The 20,171-nt window shown below is 37.9% G+C and overlaps 1 protein-coding gene across 1 annotated transcript in view; it reads right to left on the bottom strand.

The window, feature by feature from the left end:
• Nucleotides 1-20,171, bottom strand: part of ARHGEF38 (Rho guanine nucleotide exchange factor 38) — a 98,671-nt gene that overhangs the window by 50,651 nt on the left and 27,849 nt on the right. The window contains exons 2-4 of the mRNA XM_075200894.1: nt 6,952-7,139; nt 3,345-3,468; nt 1,609-1,756 (exon numbers count right to left, since the gene is read on the bottom strand). Coding sequence (XP_075056995.1) covers nt 1,609-1,756; nt 3,345-3,468; nt 6,952-7,139 — 460 coding nt within the window. The remainder of the gene's footprint in view (nt 1-1,608; nt 1,757-3,344; nt 3,469-6,951; nt 7,140-20,171) is intronic.

Genomic DNA, 20,171 nt, shown 5'->3' on the forward strand with positions numbered 1-20,171 from the left:
GTGGCTCTGTACATCCCAGTGTTAGAAGATAGCAGTGTCACCTGTACCAACTTCAAAGGCCCCTGTGGTGAGATATATCCTGACACAAGTTAGTTTTTGGACACCTGAATATACTTTGTGGGGCCAGTCACAGCTGAACTTCCTTGCAGCCAAAGGCAGCATTTGAAGGCCTATACAGTTATATAAAAATATGAGCTTCAAAGGAAAATGTCTTCATAGTTCGTATTTTGGGAAATCTGGGTGCCACTCCATACTGAGGAACTGATATCACACCAGGGTTGTGAATGACAGGTACGGGTGGTATCCGGGAACAACTATAATCACATATATTTGGGAAAGGTATGTCACATTGTCATAATTCCATCATGTTTGGTATTTAAATGTGCAGGAGATTATGACTGGTTTATTGAAGGGTGAGTTATGTCTCTGGGATATATCTGTGAAAAATTACCCAAAGGTCAAAACTTTGGGAATATTGGTGAGCAAACTATAGTGACACCCAGGGGACATCCCTGTCCCCCTATTAGCATAAACACTGCCCCTGTGAAGACCGTCCCATTTCATTTTACTTAAAAAACCTGTTTTGGGAAGGGGCAAATTGTCAGTCTTTTGTCAAAATCAATCCACATTGATAAGATATCTTCCTAGCCAATTTCCCATGGCACAGATTATACAACTCATGTAAGTTATACTCTGAATGTAACCCCTTTAATTTTAAACTGATTTGCTTGTGTATGTTATGTCAATTGTTTATTAATTGTGTTTTTTTTATATATTTGAATGCCCTGTACATTATTTGTATATTAAATCTATAAATTTAGTAAGTGGCGTCACTGATACTCTAACAAATCCATATAGCTCGACCAAGTTAACCCTTTGAATGCCAGTGTGTGATTTGTTGATACATTTGACTAACAAGCTGTGTGTGCTTGCATTTACATCTGTGTAACAGTCTGGAGGTGTGTAGAGTTAACCCTTTGTTTGCTGGTGTAGTCCTTGCTAGCCTGTGGGTAGGCAGAAGCCTTGCGTGCTAGTGTGGGACAGTATATTGGGGTCCTATTGCCCGTATTCAATAGGTGGTGCTAAACCTGAAGTGTGTGTGTGGAGGGGGGGGGGGGGGGTGACAGCTAGGTGTGGGGGCAATTCAGTAGGTCTATAACCCTTGTGATAGGTAGAGAGAGACTGCGGGCTGGAGTCATGTATAACCTCATACAGCAAACACCCCAAAGTCACGAATGCTGGGAGCGTGTTTGTGACAGTTCCCATAAACTGTCCTGGGAGAACTCCTTGCAAACATCAAGATTCTTTCTGTACAGAACTACTTCTATCCTAGTAAGTCTGAAAACGACTGTATTTATTAAGATTCATTTGAGACTAGTGTAGTGTTGTACAAAACACCATATTATGTCATATTGTATTGGTCCAACTATGTTTTGTGTTTTGCTCAAAATGTATGTGCTATTGGTGAGATTAGGATTCCTCTAAAAATAATTATTTACTTTTTTAAATTATTTAATTTTTCCAACTGCTATGATACAGTGAACGGGTGAGTGCTTGTAGATGGCACTATGAAGGAGAAATAAAAAAATACATAACAAAGGGTCTTACTTTAATGTCTGTGTATAGTGTCTTAAATACTCCTTCAGCTCCTGGTCTTTCTCGTAGGACTCCAGTACAGTGTGTGCTTCATCATGGTGATAACAGTAGATTTTATACACATCTTCTAGTGGGCATTTAAGCTCCAGAAACAATTCACCTGCAAACAGAGAGATAAATACATTCATAAAGAAAGTATGTGCTGCTGTCATTATGTTCACATAATAAGTTATTGTCTGCCAGCTCAGTGCAGCTGTAAAATCCATGAATACACAATAAATAAACAAAGACAATTATTTCCAGCACTGCCCTTATTACTTTCCTGCTTTTTCCTTGTTACAGACATAACTAGAAAAGCACTGGACAGGACAGATATGGGAAATCCTGTATGGCCTGCTTCATACAGAATTTATGTTGAACTTTCCAGATGTACCTGGATTGCTGTGACCTGAGAGACACCTCTTCCAGTCTTATTCTCTTTTAGAAAGTTGAGGACACTGTAGTAGGTGTATACCATATATAATCCAGTGGCCAGGACTGCTGGATAGGAAACAGCCTTTGTGAGCACTCTAGATAGTCAGCTTCTGTAAAGGCTTCAGCGTGAACCTGCAAGGGCTGCAATAATGTTGCTGGAATATTTAGCTGATGCCAGTTGTCTGATACAACAAGAATACAAGCATAATATGACCATTATCTAGTCTTTAAACATTATACATGGCATACAGGACTGCATACATTCCATGTCCAGCTAAAAGTGAAACATTTGTTTATCTAAACAAACATCATGAAAGAATAATAACTAGTAAAGTATTATTCTTGGCTTGATTTGAGAATATATTGGTGGGTTAAAGATATAACAATAACCTACAGTGTTGACAACATGTAACAATATCCAAGACTATTTGTTCTGTGTGATTTCGTATTCTGTACCTCGCTGTGATACATATCTATGGCATTGATCAAGTATCCAGTTTATTCATTGTTCAGTGAGAAAGATGTACATTAATACAAGGAAGTCAAAGCTTATCACTAAATAAAAATCGTAGATATTTAATAAATGTTGTGTTTGTAGTATCTTGCCTACAATAACACTTTCTGCTTCAGTGTTCTCCACAAAAAAATTTGCCAGTCGGGTGACACTTGTAATACTTTGCAATAACAATGAAAAATGTTGGAGGTTATTGCCAGGACTGGTCAGCAAGTTGGTCATTGGTCTAACACACACTACTGGCTGTAGTGCTCACATAGTGCCTGTTCTAATAGGAGAAACAATGGTTTATTCTTTTATAATAGGACTCTGTTGGGCTCCAAGAGCCGGATGGCCAGTAAAAACAGCCGGATGGAGCACCCGTGAAATAGGTGCTGGGGAGAACACTATAACTAATATAGTTTGCAAATCATAACATCCAACTCTGTTTTTGTCATGTGGGGATATTCAAAATGTCAGAAATATGGAGCATCAATATCAACACATGTAAAATAAAATGATTCACCATTTTGAAGGGTTTCTACTGATGATTTCCCATTAAGAAACTCTATTTTAAAGTATCCTAGTGATTATCATATTATCATACAGTAAATTAAATGTTTAATTTAATGAGTAATAGTTGGTGCTCTTCTGGCATCATAATGGGGTGTCTCCTTCAATTAGTTACTTTATGTAATAGAAGCTAGTAGCTCACACAGCATCAGTGCAAAATGAAAATGAATACTTGATACATATTTAAGGAAAATAATTACTGATATACCTATGACTTGCTGCTCTGGGTCCACGTCTGTTGTGGCTTCTTCCAGCAAGGACACCAGCTTGGCTGATATCTGACTGACAGACTCAATGTTACTGAATAGAGCATCCGCATCAAGGCGTTCTGACTGAGGAAACACAAGATGCACAAATGTATTTATGGGTATTGTACATATGCTCTGTCTTTATAGTGTTCTCACTTGTGGCCAGATAGCCTGTTGAAATTCTGTTGACTCGGTTGAACATATGGAAAACAAAGGATTAATGGAGGGCAGCAATGGCACCATATATTACTACTAAGTATGCTAAATTGATGTCCATTGATCCATATATAGCCAAAAATAGGACATGCTGTGCCTGATTCATTAAGGAAAGTAAATAAAAAAAATGAGTAACTTTGCACCTTGGCAAAACCATGTTACATTAGAGGGGGAGGTAAATTTAAAATGTGATGGCAGATTTAAAGATGGGATTGGTCATGTCCTAGATCCGCTTTAAATTTCAATGTACAAATAAAGCTATCAAGTATCTGTGTGCTACATGGAAAAGCAGCCAGTATTTATATTATGTGCAAAATAATAAACTAATTTGCCCTTTGCATTGTAACATGGTTGGTCCAGGAGAAAACATTTTTTTGCCTTGCTTTCCTTAATGACTCAGGCCAACTGTGTCTATATTCTGTCCTCACTTTTAACAGACCATTAGAAGTGTGTTCTCAAAGATACCCTACAACACTGTGTACTATGTACTTAAATAAGCGTGTCTCTTTCACTCATATTTTTGTTCTTTAGTACTACTCAGATGCTTATATTGTATTTTTACCCTTAGGGGTAAATTGATCAAGCTGCTGGTTTGAAAAAGTGGAGATGTTGCCTATAGCAACCAATCAGATTCTAGCTGTCATTTTGTAGAATGTACTAATTAAATGATAACTAGAATCTGATTGGTTGCTATAGGCAACATCTCCACTTTTTCAAACCCGCAGCTTGATCAATTTACCACTTAGTGTTTTTGAGAGCGATACAATCAAAATTATCTTTCACATATGTACATGTGTACATGAATCTACATGTACATGGAGATTATTAAAATCAACAGCGTTAAAAAAGGCCAATCACACTGCATTGCATTTGAATAGGTTGTGTTATCAGCATTTGCACTTGCGGTCAGGGTGCTGTTACTGGAGGACACTCCATTAACCCCTTTGTGTCCACTTGCAGCGAACCTGGGTGAATGAAGCAAGCAGCGAACTCTAATATGCAATTTAATAATAAATAAACGTATTAATAATAAGTATATGTATGATGCATGTAGTATTTGCCCTGCCTGCAAATAAAAGATTGCATTTGCATCCTTGCAGTGTATCATGCTTTGCTTGGCTGTAAAATGTATACCTGGGCAAACCGTAACTCAGCCCAATAATAAAAAAAAGTTAATAAAAACAAAAGATAATAAGAACAATACTTCTAAATCAGTCAGAGATTTTTTTAGGCATGCATTAGTCACCGTGATAAGTTATAAAATTATATTTGAAGCAATAAAGCTGTCCATTCATGCAGTGAATGTAAATTGCTGCCATATGATGCCAATCGTGCTGAGCATGAAATGGAGTCAGATCAATGATTATGAACAGTGTGTCATGTCATTAGCTGATTGCACTTATCGGGCACCATATTATCTGTAGTAACCATACGCGTGCACACAGGTGAGCTGGGTGTGCCCAGACGCACCCTAGTGCACAGCCGCTTATAAGTGGAAGCCCAAACACGGTCCATTTATAACAGCACTGCGGCTGCATCTCTCAAACTGCCACTAAACATTCAAGATAGCCCAAATGAAGCTGCTGCGCAAAGGGGTAGATAATAGATTTTTTTGGTGGTGAAGGGTGTCCCCTATTTCAGTCCTAATGGGTGCAGGCGCTGCTAGTGGCCGCATACTGTATACATGTGCCTGTCAGCTGAGAGGCAGGCATGGGATGCTGTCTGGCCACTCTGATTGTGCTTAAAACTGTGCATGCCCAGCTGCGGTGAGTATCACCTCTAGGTTTCCCTGGGTGCACATCCTAATGAAACATGCTATGCATACCTATGGCAGTAACGTATAGATGTGTTAGATTTAGCTGCATATACTGACAGAACTACCATAGTTTTAGCTTCAATCACTTTCAATTCCCTGGTGATTTGTAATGTTTATTTGAGCTATATAAGACAATTATGCAAAACAAAAACACTTAATTGATCTTTTCCTTTAAAGACATGATATGATACATCAGATGATGAAGTTGATAGGTTTTGTAAATCTAGATTTCACATAAAGACAAGTTGATAAAGTGTATTCTGGTGCCCTAGCAATGTTCCTTGTCAGCATGTTGCCTGTATCAGTTTGCAGGCAGTGGAAAGCATAGCAGATGCCTTTCACAATAGCTATCACATTACATAGAGCAGCCAATAGATGGTGCCACCACCAATAATGTGAAAGTCAACAAGACAGGTAAAGTGATCCAAGCAACATGATCTAAAGCATCAGCGGGGTAACAATTTGTTCTGCTTAACAAGATAACTCTGCCATCCTCTACAGCACATACAGTATTTCCTGTGATGACAGCTTTGTGCACTGAAATTCTTTATCTACCTTCTCATTTTTTTTAATTTAAGGAATTAAGAGAAAAACTCCAAGTTTAGTAAAAAGATAATGTGAGTAATAAATCTTAACTTATTCTACACAAATCTGTATCCATCTACATTTAAAGGGACACTGACCTCAAAAATATTCTGCACTTAATAATGCCTTTTCAAATTGGACAATATATATGCCAGTGTTGGCTAACCTGTGACACTCCAGATGTTGTGAAACTACAAGTCCCAGCATACCCTTCCAGCAATAAGCTGCTATATATGGGCAAACCATGCCGGGACTTGTAGTTTCACAACACCTGGAGTGTCACAGGTTAGCCAACACTGATATATGCCATACATAGCTTCATATTATCCCTATTTACAGGTAATAAAATAATGGAACTGGACTAAATGGTGTGCTTTGCGAGCAGACTTACAAGTATCATCATTGAAATTAGTTGAAGTCATATAACAAGATCATTTTATATATACAGTTATCCCTTAATATTTACATTATTTACAAATATACAATACAAATATTAACAAATTCAAAAGGCAAATTAAAATCTAGGTTTGAAAAATAGACTTCCCAGAAGTGATTAAATTTGTTTTTGTTTTAGAATCAGGAGCATTTATAAAACAGAAATTGAGGATAGATATAAACAAATAACAAAAATGATACAAAATTGAAAAAGGCAACAAATGCTAAACACATTTTCGCATGTGATATGAATTTGATGCAATAGCAAAAATCCTAGACTAATTCTCCATTAAATACTTTATTTTACATATGCACTTTAAGAAAAAAACTGAAAACTTGCATAAGTATATTTAATTTTAAAGTTACTGAGCAATGAGTTTATCTTTCACACATTTTATAACTTGCAGTTAATGCAACATAGCTACTTCGTTTTCTATTCAATCTACAAGACATGCAGTAAGTATGGTTGTATATAATTTTATACGTGGTAAAAACAGGAACAATCTAACACTCACATGGTTCTTTCTGAGTGGCTGGACGACTTCTCTGATGCAGAGTTCCAGGTCATTCAGATAATCTTTCTCTGTCTGAATCAGTTCCCCAATAATCTTTGCCCTCTTGTTCATTTTCCTTATCCGCAGCTCCTCTGTATCTTGCATTGGAGATGACGGAGCTGATGCTGCAACACTGGGTGCCATCTTTTCTATTTTAGGTTAAAAAGAAAGCTTTTTTTAAACAAAATTGCCACAAGTAACAATGATCATCCCTGTTCTCTATAAAGCTATAACACTAGCCCCAAGAACACTGTGTATAACATGGACTATGAGACTAGAGAATAAATAACACCTGTATAATATTTCTATGGATCATTGTAACATTTTACACAGTGATCTAATTTACTCATGCTGAGCTGTAGTCTATATTCAATGAAGCTCCATAGTTTTCATAGCACAGGTGCCACGTTCATAGTAAGCTTATCTTATGTGTCTTCTCAATCAGCTGCTTTTCAGGCTTAACAGTAGCACTGATAATCAACAGCATGGGAATCACCACTACAGAGTCTCCCCTGAGAAGTGAGGTATTTATTGTACAAATATTTACAGATGTTGGTTTTATATATATATATATATATATATATATATATAAATGCTTAGTGGCATCTGTCTGTCTGTGTGTGTGTGTAAAAAAAAAAAACAAGTTGCAGCGCCACCTGCTGGGCAGAGTTATACACTGACCTACTAAATTCTTAGTGTGTGTGGGAAAAAAAATTCAAAAAGGGCTGAAATTTGGTAGGGCTCAAACTCATGTTCGTGAGGTAATTTTACCTCATGAACACACATGTGTAGAGGCGTGTGCTAGTGTGTGTGTGTGTGTGTGTGTGTGTGGAAAATACTATTTTCTCAGAAAGAGCTCATCCAATTGACCTGAAATTTGGTATACTGACATTATTTGACAAAAAAATTAGAATAGTCAAGTCAGTTAACTTCCATCATCCCCCCTTCCCCCCGTGGGAGGGGTAGTAAAGGCTAAATTTACGAGTTGAGGGGTCAAACTCATTTTCGTGAGGTAATTTTACCTCATGAACATACATTAAAAAGGGCGCTTGCGTCGGGAAGTAACGATCTTCCCCTGAGGAGGCCTGGGCTAGGTCCAAATGCATGACAAGAACCTTTTTAAGACCTTAAGTAGCTTGATTTGACTAGAATGCATGAGTATCATGCACGGGTTAACTTGTATGTATGTATATATATACTGATCAGCACAACAATAAAATCACCTGCTTAAAATGATGTAGCTCTCCCTCATGCCTCCAAAACAGCTCTGAGTACTGTGCAGTGATCACATAAAGCTCCAGGTATTGGGTGCTGCCAGACAGGCCATTTTAACTAAACTGTATTTTGAATGAAGAGTGCTAATGTTTATAGCTCTCAATCGCCCCTAAAGCTGGGTCAGACTATTGGTCATTGGTCTAACACACACTACTGGCTGTAGTGCTCACATATTGCCTGTTATAATAGGAGAAACAATGGTTTATTCTTTTATAATAGCACTCTGTTGGGCTCCAAGAGCCGGGTGGCCAGTAAAAACAGCCGGATGGAGCACCCGTGAAATAGGTGCTGGGGAGTACACCATAACTAATATAGTTTGCAAATCATAACATCCAACTCTGTTTTTGTCATGTGGGGATACACATTAAGGGGAAGACTCCTCTGTATCACACAGTTGTGGTTAAGCTCTAGAGAAGCTGTATGAAGTCTTATCAGAGTGCAAACACATTAATGTGTTCTGGGAAAAATTGAACAATTATCCTGTTCTAGCTGGAAAAGTGTTAGCATTCAAAGCACCCATTTATCCCCACCATTAGAAACCTTTCTATAACTGCCAAACATGCTGAGCTCGTAGTTTTGTGGTCACAAGTGGTGCAGAACCAAGCCGCCCTGAGCCTCCGTGGTAGAATTACGTGGCAGTGGTACCCTGGTGCTATTGGTACTTCCTTTTGCCACACCACTGAATCATACATTATGTTATAGTCGGCCAGAGAAGACGTTATCTCCATAGCATTAGGAACAATGTTACAGCTCACAGATTAAACGGAGTAATGGACTAGTTATTTTACAATACTCATTATAATCCACTTTATACTGTTCGTACTTTATACTGTGCAGTAAATTGTTATATTAGCTATGTATCTTTATCCATTCTATGTGGAAAGAAATGGCCAATAAAATATCTTTCACTGCATTTCTTCTCAGTTTACAGGTGGTGGGGGACAGACATGTTATTGAATAAACAATTTTAATGCTAAAGGTAATTGTGGTATCCTTACAGCATAAACTTAGCTGGAAAGTACGGTTCAGCATTGGCATATGTTCACAAATAGGAAGAAGTGTAATACTGAAACATGTGCCCTCGGGTGATATGAGATCAGATTTTCCTACACAGTGTACTACATTTTAAATGCTTCTTTTATTTTTGAGTCATCTGATTTCCTAGTCACACAAATGAAGTTGTCTGAGGTTACTTTCCCAAATACACTGTTTTTTTTTTTATTTTTTAGAAATGTATTATTTTACTTCTATTGCCTGAAAGGTTATTAGGAAATATGAAATGTGGTCTACACAATTGATTTAGCTATTTTTGCACATAACAGCAACTTAATAGTAAGAAGACTAAGGGCTAGATTTACTAAGCGGCGGGCTTGAAAAAGTGGGGATGTTGCCTATAGCAACCAATCATATTCTAGCTATCATTTTGTAGAGGGTACTAAATAAATGAAAGCTAGAATCTGATTGGTTGCTATAGGCAACATCCCCACTTTTTCAAACCCGCAGCTTAGTAAATCTAGCCCTAAAAGATCAGCCATTGCACAAATGTGTTTGAAAACGATAATTAAGGCAAAGCAGTCCTATGATGTTTTGTTTCTAGCAGTCTGAAGTTTACAAAGATATAATGTATCCTTTGAATGCAGGAACAGCAGATCAATAAACATATCCTTTTGTTATTGGTTAAGTGATTTTACTGAGAATTAATGGTGCACTATTCCGGAAAAATTAAAAAAATTAATTGTGCAAACAATAAGAGGTTGTAGTTATCATTTAGTAATGTACTGTCAAGCAACAATTCTGTCATTTTCATAATTTAGCCTGTTACTTGCCTATGCTGCCGGAATATCTGGGGAACTTTCGTATTTTAGAGAGTCTTCTCTTACTCCCAGCAGAGTAGTGCACCTTCCTGGATTCTGCACGGATTGGACCGCGAGGACGCGATTCGCAGTGAATTGTGTCATCAAGGTCCCACTGCTGAATTATGTTAATTGCTTCACTGTACACAAACCCTTTTATTATGGGGCCTGATGATGCCATTCTCGCCTATCACCCCCTCGCCCTGTTCTCTTCTGAGCATGACCAGTCCGGCACACCAGCAATTCCACTCAGAATTTATCTCCGCTCTGCTCTCAAAAGAGCAGTCGGGCTTATGGGGGAATGGGGGCAACAGAAGGTGCAGTGACCCAGCATTGCCAGGACCCCCCCACCTCCAGGACTATTAGCTACTGCACTCCATGCACCCCCTATTGTTACAACCTTTCTTCCAGTAATTTAGTTTTTGTCCAGTGATTGCGATATTTCCTAAGTGGTCACTGATCAGAAAAAATATATCATAACGGCCAGAGAGACATTAAATACAAGCCCAGGTGGGGTGTAGTATATGCTCTGAGTTTATCAAAACAAATCATCATCTATATATAACGTATTAGTCAAGTAGACATTTTAGCATTGCGAAAGAGTGAAACACAAAATCCAGCATCAGTAAATATTACAAAGCACAAAGAAAGATATACATGGTCTGTAAAAATGGACATAACTGTTACAAATTATAATTGCAGTTCTTGCATGTCTTTTGCAGGACTTGCAAAGCTGTAGACCTGAACCCTGAACAATAATTTTCTGAACAAACCAAGTTAACTCTTTCACCGGATATTGTTGATTTTTGGACTGTAAAATGGGTGTGGCCTATTGTAATGGAGACATGGGGGTAAATGTATTAAAGAGCGATTTTTGCAAATCACTAATATTCAGCGACTTTGACAGCTAAATTTTAAATAGCAAAGTGTTTAAAGGCAAATCTTGCCTGTGTCATTAAGGAAAGTAAAAAAAAAGAGTAAACGTTCTCCGGGACAAACCATGTGACAATGCAAGGGGTGTAAATTAGTTTATTATTTTGCACATAAATTAGATACTGTTGTTTTTTCATCTAGCACACAAATACTTGATAGCTTTATTTTTACACTGAAATTTAAAGTTGATCTAGGACATGCCCTACCCCAACTATAAATCTGTCATATTTTAAACTTATCTCCCCCCTCCAATGCAACATGGTTTTCCCAAGGTGGAAACTTACTCATTTTTATACTTTGCTTTCCTGAATGACTCGGGCCTATTGCCTTTTTAAATTTAGCTGTCAAAGTCGCCGATTATCGGCGATTTGTAAAAATTGCTCTTTAATACATTTACCCCCATGGTGTTGTCAGGTATATCAGAGGTATGGAATGGGGCACCTTTTCTTCTGATATTTCTTTTTAAATGTTATGTTGTATGCACTAATAAATTCATATGGAGAGATAGGATCTCTTTTTAACATAAAACCAATATTGCACACAAAATAACTTCCACTGACTCTGTTGTGTTTATATATGGTAATAGTTACAACTTTACCTGTTTTTGATCATTAAGAATTGAAGCTGCAGTCCCCTATTTCATAAAATGACTTCTAGGTAGTTATCCACAAGCCTGGATTATCTATCATGAATGCAGAGAATAGCTGTTTTGTATATTGACCGTATTGGAGCTTAATGCTCAGGTGAAGAGATTTTAAAGTCTATTGGCTACGTTCCCCTTTCTTTGCACTAGTCAGGCACAGTACCTATCGGCTCCTATATTAAACTAACTTTTGAGCAGCATTTATCTGTTATTTTTCTCGAATAGGAGTATTTGATGAAGTATACATGGAGTGCTGATCAGGCTTTGACTGCATGAAGAGTCACTTTTTTCATCTATTTTTTTTTTTAGTCCATGTGCATTTCTTCATAGAGGACAATTAGTCTTATTTGACTCCTGATTTGAGCTCAAATTGCCATGTATATTTAGCCTTCCTACTATCACAGGTCCTCTCTTATTTTGTGAGCAACAGATTCTAATGTTGTGAAATCGATTCTAATTGTACCTGGTTTGAAACCAATTCAGAGTTACTAGGCTGAGATCCTGTGCCTACTTTACAATTACAATTTACAATTTGTAACTTACAATGTAAACACGAGGATATGTTAGATAATGTGCTTGATACACCTGGGTCCCTGTTTAAGGCAATGCCAGTAGCTGATAAAGCAACAGACAATAATAAATGTTTTAAACTATGGGGAATAGTCATCTAGCTTTGCGGTCCGCAATTACGCGCGACTGCACAAGTCCACAACATTGTGGATTTCTGTACGCACCCCATAGGGTTACGAAGAGAAATCTGTGATGTTGCGGTACCGCAAAGCTAACTGAATATGCCCCAAACAGTTACATATAATGGTATTTTGCATTACTTACAAGATTATGTGAGTTTCAGGAACATGCTCTTTCCTCAGCATTATTCATTACACATTGGTACAAAATGCTTTGGTTCCATTATTCCCACTGTTAAATGCAATACTTTGGGCTGAATTAATTGATTGATGTTACCAGAAAAACAATTTCAACATCAGTGAATCAACAAACATTACTCCATATTTAATTTACTTATTATAGTTCTTAAAATAGATAGTATATTAGCCTGAAGATATGTATCTTGATAAGGCATTTCCCTGTGGATAAGGCTCCTGCCTATCTACTTTTTGATCAACATTTTGTAAGAAGTAACCCCCCACTCACCTTACGCTCCGTTTCCAAAATAGAAAAGGTTCCTGACCTCCTTCCCCCCACGGTGATGGCTGGCCTGATGAAATTGAGCACATTGTCCCATGTTGTTGTAGATCCTTTGTTGGCCAGTTATTTTGCCTCACCATCACAAGCCTCTGGTCACAGACGCCAAAGCCCTAGTTTAAGCACTGGGGCTTTAAAAAGTAAAGCCTGTAGCTGCATGAGGACATGGCAACCCAAAGAAAGGAGTGTGATATCAGGGGATAGACTTCCACAATTAATAAGATAAGGGGTGAGAGGGAGGGGGATTACTTTTTTGATTAAATATTTATTAAATTGTAATCAGTCTTTAATCTTTTTCTATGAGGCAGCATAGGTGCAACTAAGAACCCAAGATACTTTAGAAGCTTTACATAGCTGGGTAGCCTATAAATTTCCACCTCCATCCATAGAACTCTCTATAAAAAAATCTTTCCCTTATAATTAAACATTCAACTATAAAACTAATACAAGGTTTCCCACATCACTGTTTGCCCAGATGGACTTAGGGAATAAAGTGCAATCCTTAGAAATATTATTCAGAATTTGAGCTACAAGCACTTTGTATTTTCTTATTTTATTTTTCTTGATTCTTAATTGTTTTTATACTGACTTTCCCACATTGTTCTGTCATTGCCATTTAGTGCATAAAGCCTTAGTAAAGTGCACTGTAAACATTTGTAAACCTATTTAATACCCTCCTGTATTTTAAAGTGTTAGAAAACTCATAGGTGTATATGTATATGTATATATATATATATATATATATATATGTTCCAAAGAGTGGTCTGGCTTCAGTTAGAGGCGGTGTAAGGGTCCTTGGGGTTATGAATGGAGAGAGGAGGGTGGGGCTCCATTAACCATGCCCAATCCAGGGCTTCAAACTTACCAGACACTCTGCTGGCAATCGAGTTTCATCTGTGCGGTGCTGGTAAAAAATTGCTGGACATTTCCCTGAGTCTCTCAATACCCAGGGAACAGGTCGGATGTCTGCTGGGAGACACTGCAATTTGTTTTGTTTATTTCCGAAGCTGCTAAATAAAACAAGCTGTAGCTACTTGAACCAAGGTACTGGTCTGGTGTGACATTGCTTGGCTGATGCATAGGAATTGCAGCCATTTACCCCAAATGCAGCACTCCAAACCCAATCTTGTGACAATATATATATGATATATATTCTCAAAAAAAGCATCTAACATAAAACTCCAATGCCTAAAATAGATTGAAATAGCCAGTTATCAGACGAAAGAGGTTTCCAATGTCATATCTAGTGCATACTGTATGAAGCTGTGTGAGTATAAAGAGGTGGGAGTGCTGGCATTATAAGAATTTTAAAAAGCACGTTTTGGAGTTGACATTGGATGGTGGAGTGGTTGCAACGCAGGCGATTAACAAGATTATCAGTATATGATTAAAATTTGACCAGAAAGAAGGAGAGCCAAAATACACACATTCTGCTAAGGCATTAGACAGAAAGAACAGAGTGGATTACGCTGGACAGCTGGCGCCACATACCCCCAAACACTTCTGGGTCAGCTGATGACCTCACATTAGTCATTGACGAAACTTTGGTTGTTGAGCACAAGGCCATTAGTTTGCAAATTTAGAAAAAAAAAAAGTGAACAAACTATCTGACAAAAAGTCTATGTGGCCAGACATTTTGAGTAAATTTCTCTTTAAAAAAAAGGTCTTCTAAAAAAAAAGGTTAAAAAAAAATAGAGCTCTCATACTAAGTACAAAATTTCTTTTAGGTGGGAATATGGCTTGTACTTAATTTTGTTTATATATGAATTATACCCTTTTATACAACCGTTACAGTACAATTCTGCACAAGTATCCAATAATGAAATGATGTGAAAGAGTGTTTTGGCTCTGTAGACATATGGTATGACAGCAACTGTGCTTTTATTTCCAAATTCCCACAAAATATTTCTTACCTAATGGATAATCCAGATTGTTATAATCCCCTGTATATCACCACCAGTGCATTTCACTACAAGAAACATCTTATGAACTGATTGGAAACAGATTTTTCTTTTTTATTTAATTCAAAATAGAACATATTTAATTGTTTCATTAAGAAGAACAACCAGTATTTATTTAAAAACAAAAAACCTATGTGTCATCTTGTCAACAATACTCAGGTTCTTCCTGTATTATGCTCTGCAATTACAGGGGAACCTCTTTGTGTTTGAGCTTCTGCATAGTAAAATATAGAACTTGTGTGTATAGTTTTATCTTCTATTTTATCTGGAGAAATGAAGCAACATGAGATTAATTTCAATCTAGACTGTGGATCAAACCTCCAGATTAGACTATGGACCAGAGTAAACAGTTTATATACTATGCTTAGTTGGGTTTATAATGCCTTCTATAGACTACACTAGATGTGCACTGCAAATCAATTTAGTTTTGTCCTAATGTGCCTTTGTGGTCTGCTCTGTGGACTTAAAGGTGCATACCTCCTTCCCTTGGGATATGCACCCACAAACTGGACGTTGGCCTAGGTGTGCGGGGACGCAGAGAAATCTGAGGACTGACAAAGCTGTAAGCATCACAACCCCCTTCCATTTTTTAATCACACGATTCATTAAATTAAACATTTCAGTTTTTCTTTTTTTTTCCTAAAATACCGCTCAGTATAGCTTCATTTATGACTTTAATAACTTATTGCCTTATTTTGTGTAAACTGCTTTTATTAAAGTCAATAAGTATCATATCAAACATATCAAACTTATCATTTTTGCTCTATAGAAAAAAACAATAAAAAAGAGAATAAACTGAAGGGGATAACACGTAGGAGAAAAGGGGAAGACAAAGAGGGAGAGGAGGTGAGGCAGTATGAATCCTGTGCTCCTGTCATCCAAGAAAGGTCAATAGGGTAGGAAGTGTCTTGAGAATACATTAGGGAGCACCAAAATAACCAAATCTAGATATATTAACTTTTATGCATATCCGATTTATTGCCTTATTAATCATTACTATATTTGCCACTTTTGTGACTTTCTGCTGAAGTGCAACTGGAATTAGCAAAATTACATTAAAAGTACAAGATGAGACCAGGGGGTAAAAGTATCAAGCAGCAAGCCTGTAGCAACCAATCAGATTCTAGCTGTCATTTTGTAGAATGTACTAAATAAATAACTAGAATCTGATTGTTTGCAATAGGCACCAAACCCACCAGAAACTCTGTGCTTGATACATTTATCTCCAGGTCTCTGCTAGTTCTGAGTTGGTGCAACATTTAAGTGTGCTTACAACAGCTCCACCCCCTCTTCTCATCTCAATAATCTTACTCCACAAAATTAAATCATATTTTTGCAATGCTGCGAAAGACTAAAGGGTATATTTACTAATCTGCGGGTTTGAAAAAGTGGAGGTGTTGCCAATAGCAACCAATCAGATTCTAGCTGTCATTTTGTAGAATGTACTAAATAAATGATAACTAGGGGCCTGATTCATTAAGGATCTTAAATGAAGAGGATCCTTATTTCAGTCTCCTGGACAAAACCATGCTACAATGGAAGGGGTGCAAATGAGTGTTCTGTTTTGCACATTAGATAAATACTGACTGTTTTTTCATGTAACACACACATATCAACTTTAAATTTCAGTGTACAAATAAGCTATCAAGTATTTGTGTGCTACATGAAAAAACAGTCAGTATTTATCTAATGTGCAAAACAGAAAACTAGTTTGCACCCCTTCCATTGTAACATGGTTTTGTCCAGGAGACTGAAATAAGGATACTCTTCATTTAAGATCCTTAATGAATCAGGCCCTAGAATCTGATTTGTTGCTATAGGCAACATCTCCACTTTTTCAAACCCGCAGTTTAGTAAATCTATCCCTAAGTGTATTGCTACTTAGCAATAAACACCCTAATTCAATACAACCCCTTCCATGAGCCATAGCTAACTGCTCCCCTGCAAATACTGTCATCTTGCGCCATAAACCAAACAATTTGTCAGAAATCTAGGCAAACAAATACAAGTGTGTGATATCACAAAATCGGATTTTGTGTAGTACCTCAGCTGTTTTGCTCTTCATAATCGAGGCACAGAATCTGTCACACATTTGTTCACATTTCTCACGAGGCGTATGCTATATTATTATATGAACTTTTTGTCTAGCAAGTTCAGGTATACTGTATATATAGCTAGACTGAACATTCCCACCAACATTGTTTACTGTACATTGCTGACAGAAGCTCTCATAGAGCATGATGCAAATATACTCCCTTTGTACACATAACTAAGATAAGAGAAATTTAAATATGAAAGACTGTCCTGTTGTGATCTGCTGCCACAAAATAACAACGTAAATAGAAAATGTAATTGTGAAACACAGGAAAAAAACAAAACAATAATATTTGTCAAATCACATAATATCATTGTACAGTGTATTCCAGCTGACCTTAATATTATCCTGACAGCATCTCAGTGATGTTATTATTATTAGTTCCTGTTGTTATTATTTTTATAATTTATTATTATTTTTATTTTGAATAATAATGAATATCATCCACACAAACAAATATAATAGACACCATTACCAGACAATTTGACAATTTATCAAGCAAGTGTTTTAAGAAAGCATCTCTTAGGGTATGTACTCTTATCGTGTTACTAATGGTACTTTTCCCTATGCTGCTCCCACCAGGACGTTATTGCAGTGTTGGCAAACCAGAAAATAGTGAAATATTTTTTAATTGTGACCATTGCTTTACAAGCACTCACGGTATTGAGGGTAAGCATGGATATCTCAAACTGTGCGCCTAGGCTCCCTGGGGTGCCTTGGAAATCTCACAGGGGTGCCTTAGCCAGGGCCATTGGTAAGCAAGGCGGGGGACTACATGGTAATTATTTTGACTTAGGAGTGCCTTGAAAAAATTTTGGAGACCCTATGGGTGCCTTGAACTGAAAAAGTTTGGAATCCACTGCTCTAGCACATGGGTTTTTGTAAGCTGTACTGCCACCAGGAGTTAATTAGCTCCTTCCCCACCATGGAGCCCTGTGGGCTGCTCTGTGCAGCCTTTTCCCAGGCTTCGTTTTTAGTGTCTCAACCCTAGCTGAAAACTGGGACTATGTGATGCTGCCGAGGAGGGCACGGTTTGTGTGAGCTGGAGGCAATCGCAGATATTGTGGATCCTGATTGGTCACTGCTCACCCCCCCCCCCTCCCACACACCCCCACCCGCAACCAATTTAAATGGTTAGCAAAAAATGTTCTCCACATGAGCTGTAGTACTCACTTCTGAGGTCTGTTCACCATTAGGTGAACAAAACACAGACCTTAAAAAGTCCACTGATTTATAAAAGTTTATATACCATGTGGGCAAGTCACATTGCAAGCTGGTCATGAGGATGGGTGTGGCTTAATGGTTTGGGGTGTGTGGCCTATACAGAGAAGATATGGCCAGTCTACAAAGCAGAGCCCATTCCCTGATGGTCACTGTACAATACATAATCCATTTCAGTAAGGGAAGTTACTAGTATTTGTATTTGTTTAAATCAAGAAACGTCCAGAATTCTCTGTTCCTATTAGTGTAATTCTTATTATTAACCTTTATTTATATAGTGCCAATAAATGACATCACTTTACAGAGACTGTTTAATCATTCACATCAGTCTCTGCCACAGTGAAGCTTATAGTCTAAATTTTCTACCGCACAAACATACGCACATTAGAGTTAATTTAGTCAGAAGCCAATTAACCTACCAGTAAGCTCCAGAGCACCGTACAAACATGGGGATAATGGGCTACATAATTGAGTGTAAGCGGTCACACAAATACCTAACGTATATTTATATTTTTATCTCCTCTTTGATCAGGAAAAAACACCCTAAACAAATGCAGTAACAATTAGACTGTGGATCAGGGTAAACAGATTCTACTATGTTTGGATGTGCTTAGAATGTGTTATATGTGTCCTAGATGTGCACACAAATCACTATTGTACCATTTCACTTATATGCTTCACTTCGAGCACTTCAAGATACACATCAACTTTCCGGTCTTTAGCATACTTCCCAACCCCGGGAGACTCCCGGATTCCGGGTAGGTCTCCCGGACTCCCGGAAGAGTATGGCATGCTCCTGCATCTGCCCACTTCACTAGGAAGTGGGCAGAATTAGAGCCAAAATGCCGCGATTCTCAGGGAATTCTCATATATATGTTGATAAAACTCTTTATTGGAAAAATACAGTTTTCCATTTGCAAAATACCTACGAGGTACATGTTGATTGACCACACATGAATTTCTGCTCCACGGGAGGTTTCTATCTTCCCAGAGCTCGCCTTAGGACACCTGCGTTACGGTTTGACAGGTGTATCGCACCGGGTGTGCAATACACAACTGCCTGCATAGGCAATATTGATTCTATTTAGATGTTTTTAATTGTAGTTAGTTAATCTTTAAATGCATATATAAATAAGCAGACTTTTTGATTTGTATTAGCACCTGACATCTGGAAGGTATCCAGGCTTATCTTATACACTGAGGTAACTGTAGGTAGTTCACAATAAGCAAAAGTTCTAGCAGGCAAATCTTCAGCGTACATTCTATAAGAATTGAAGACACTGCAAAGCAATTTATATAAGAGTCTATAGGCATCGACAGAGCCATATGACATGCAGGGACGGAGTATGTCACTGTTCAGGCTCTGTTTCAGAAAGTCTTCACATTCTCAGGGAATTGCGGCATTTGGCCCCGCCCCCCACAGTAAAATGACACGTTTGCATCATTACGTTGTGGGAGCGGAATGGCGCGACTGGCATAGCCCCACACCTGAAACGTCCACCTCCCCCAGACAGCTCCCTACGCCAACTTCAGAAAGTCATCAAGTATGGTCTTTAGATATGCCTCAGTAAACTAGAAGTACATGTAGGTTTAAGAAATCTGAAGATAGAACTTCCAACCATTTTAGAACTAACCCTGTCATTAAATTCAATATTTCACTCTTTCTCAAACAAATACTGCCTGGTTTAACCTTATTCATGAGGATAATGGGGCAATTATATTGCAAATAGATGATGATGACAGGGCCGTAACTAGGGCTGTGCGACAGGGGCGACCGCCCAGGGTGCAACTCTGAAGGGGGCGCAATTTAGGAATATTTTAGGTTAATTTGGTTAAAATTGAGGGCTAGGGGGGCGGCATTTGTCTTTCTCGTCCAGGGCACTAGATTTCTAAGTTACGGCTCTGGATGATGATGATACTTGCTGACATTTGCAGCCAGCTGTACAGGAGGGTGCTCCGTCTTGGGGGCGTTGCCAAGTGAATCGCGCCGTTAG

This window comes from Mixophyes fleayi, chromosome 1 (genome assembly GCF_038048845.1).
Source record: "Mixophyes fleayi isolate aMixFle1 chromosome 1, aMixFle1.hap1, whole genome shotgun sequence".
Classification (NCBI taxonomy): Eukaryota; Metazoa; Chordata; class Amphibia; order Anura; family Limnodynastidae; genus Mixophyes; species Mixophyes fleayi.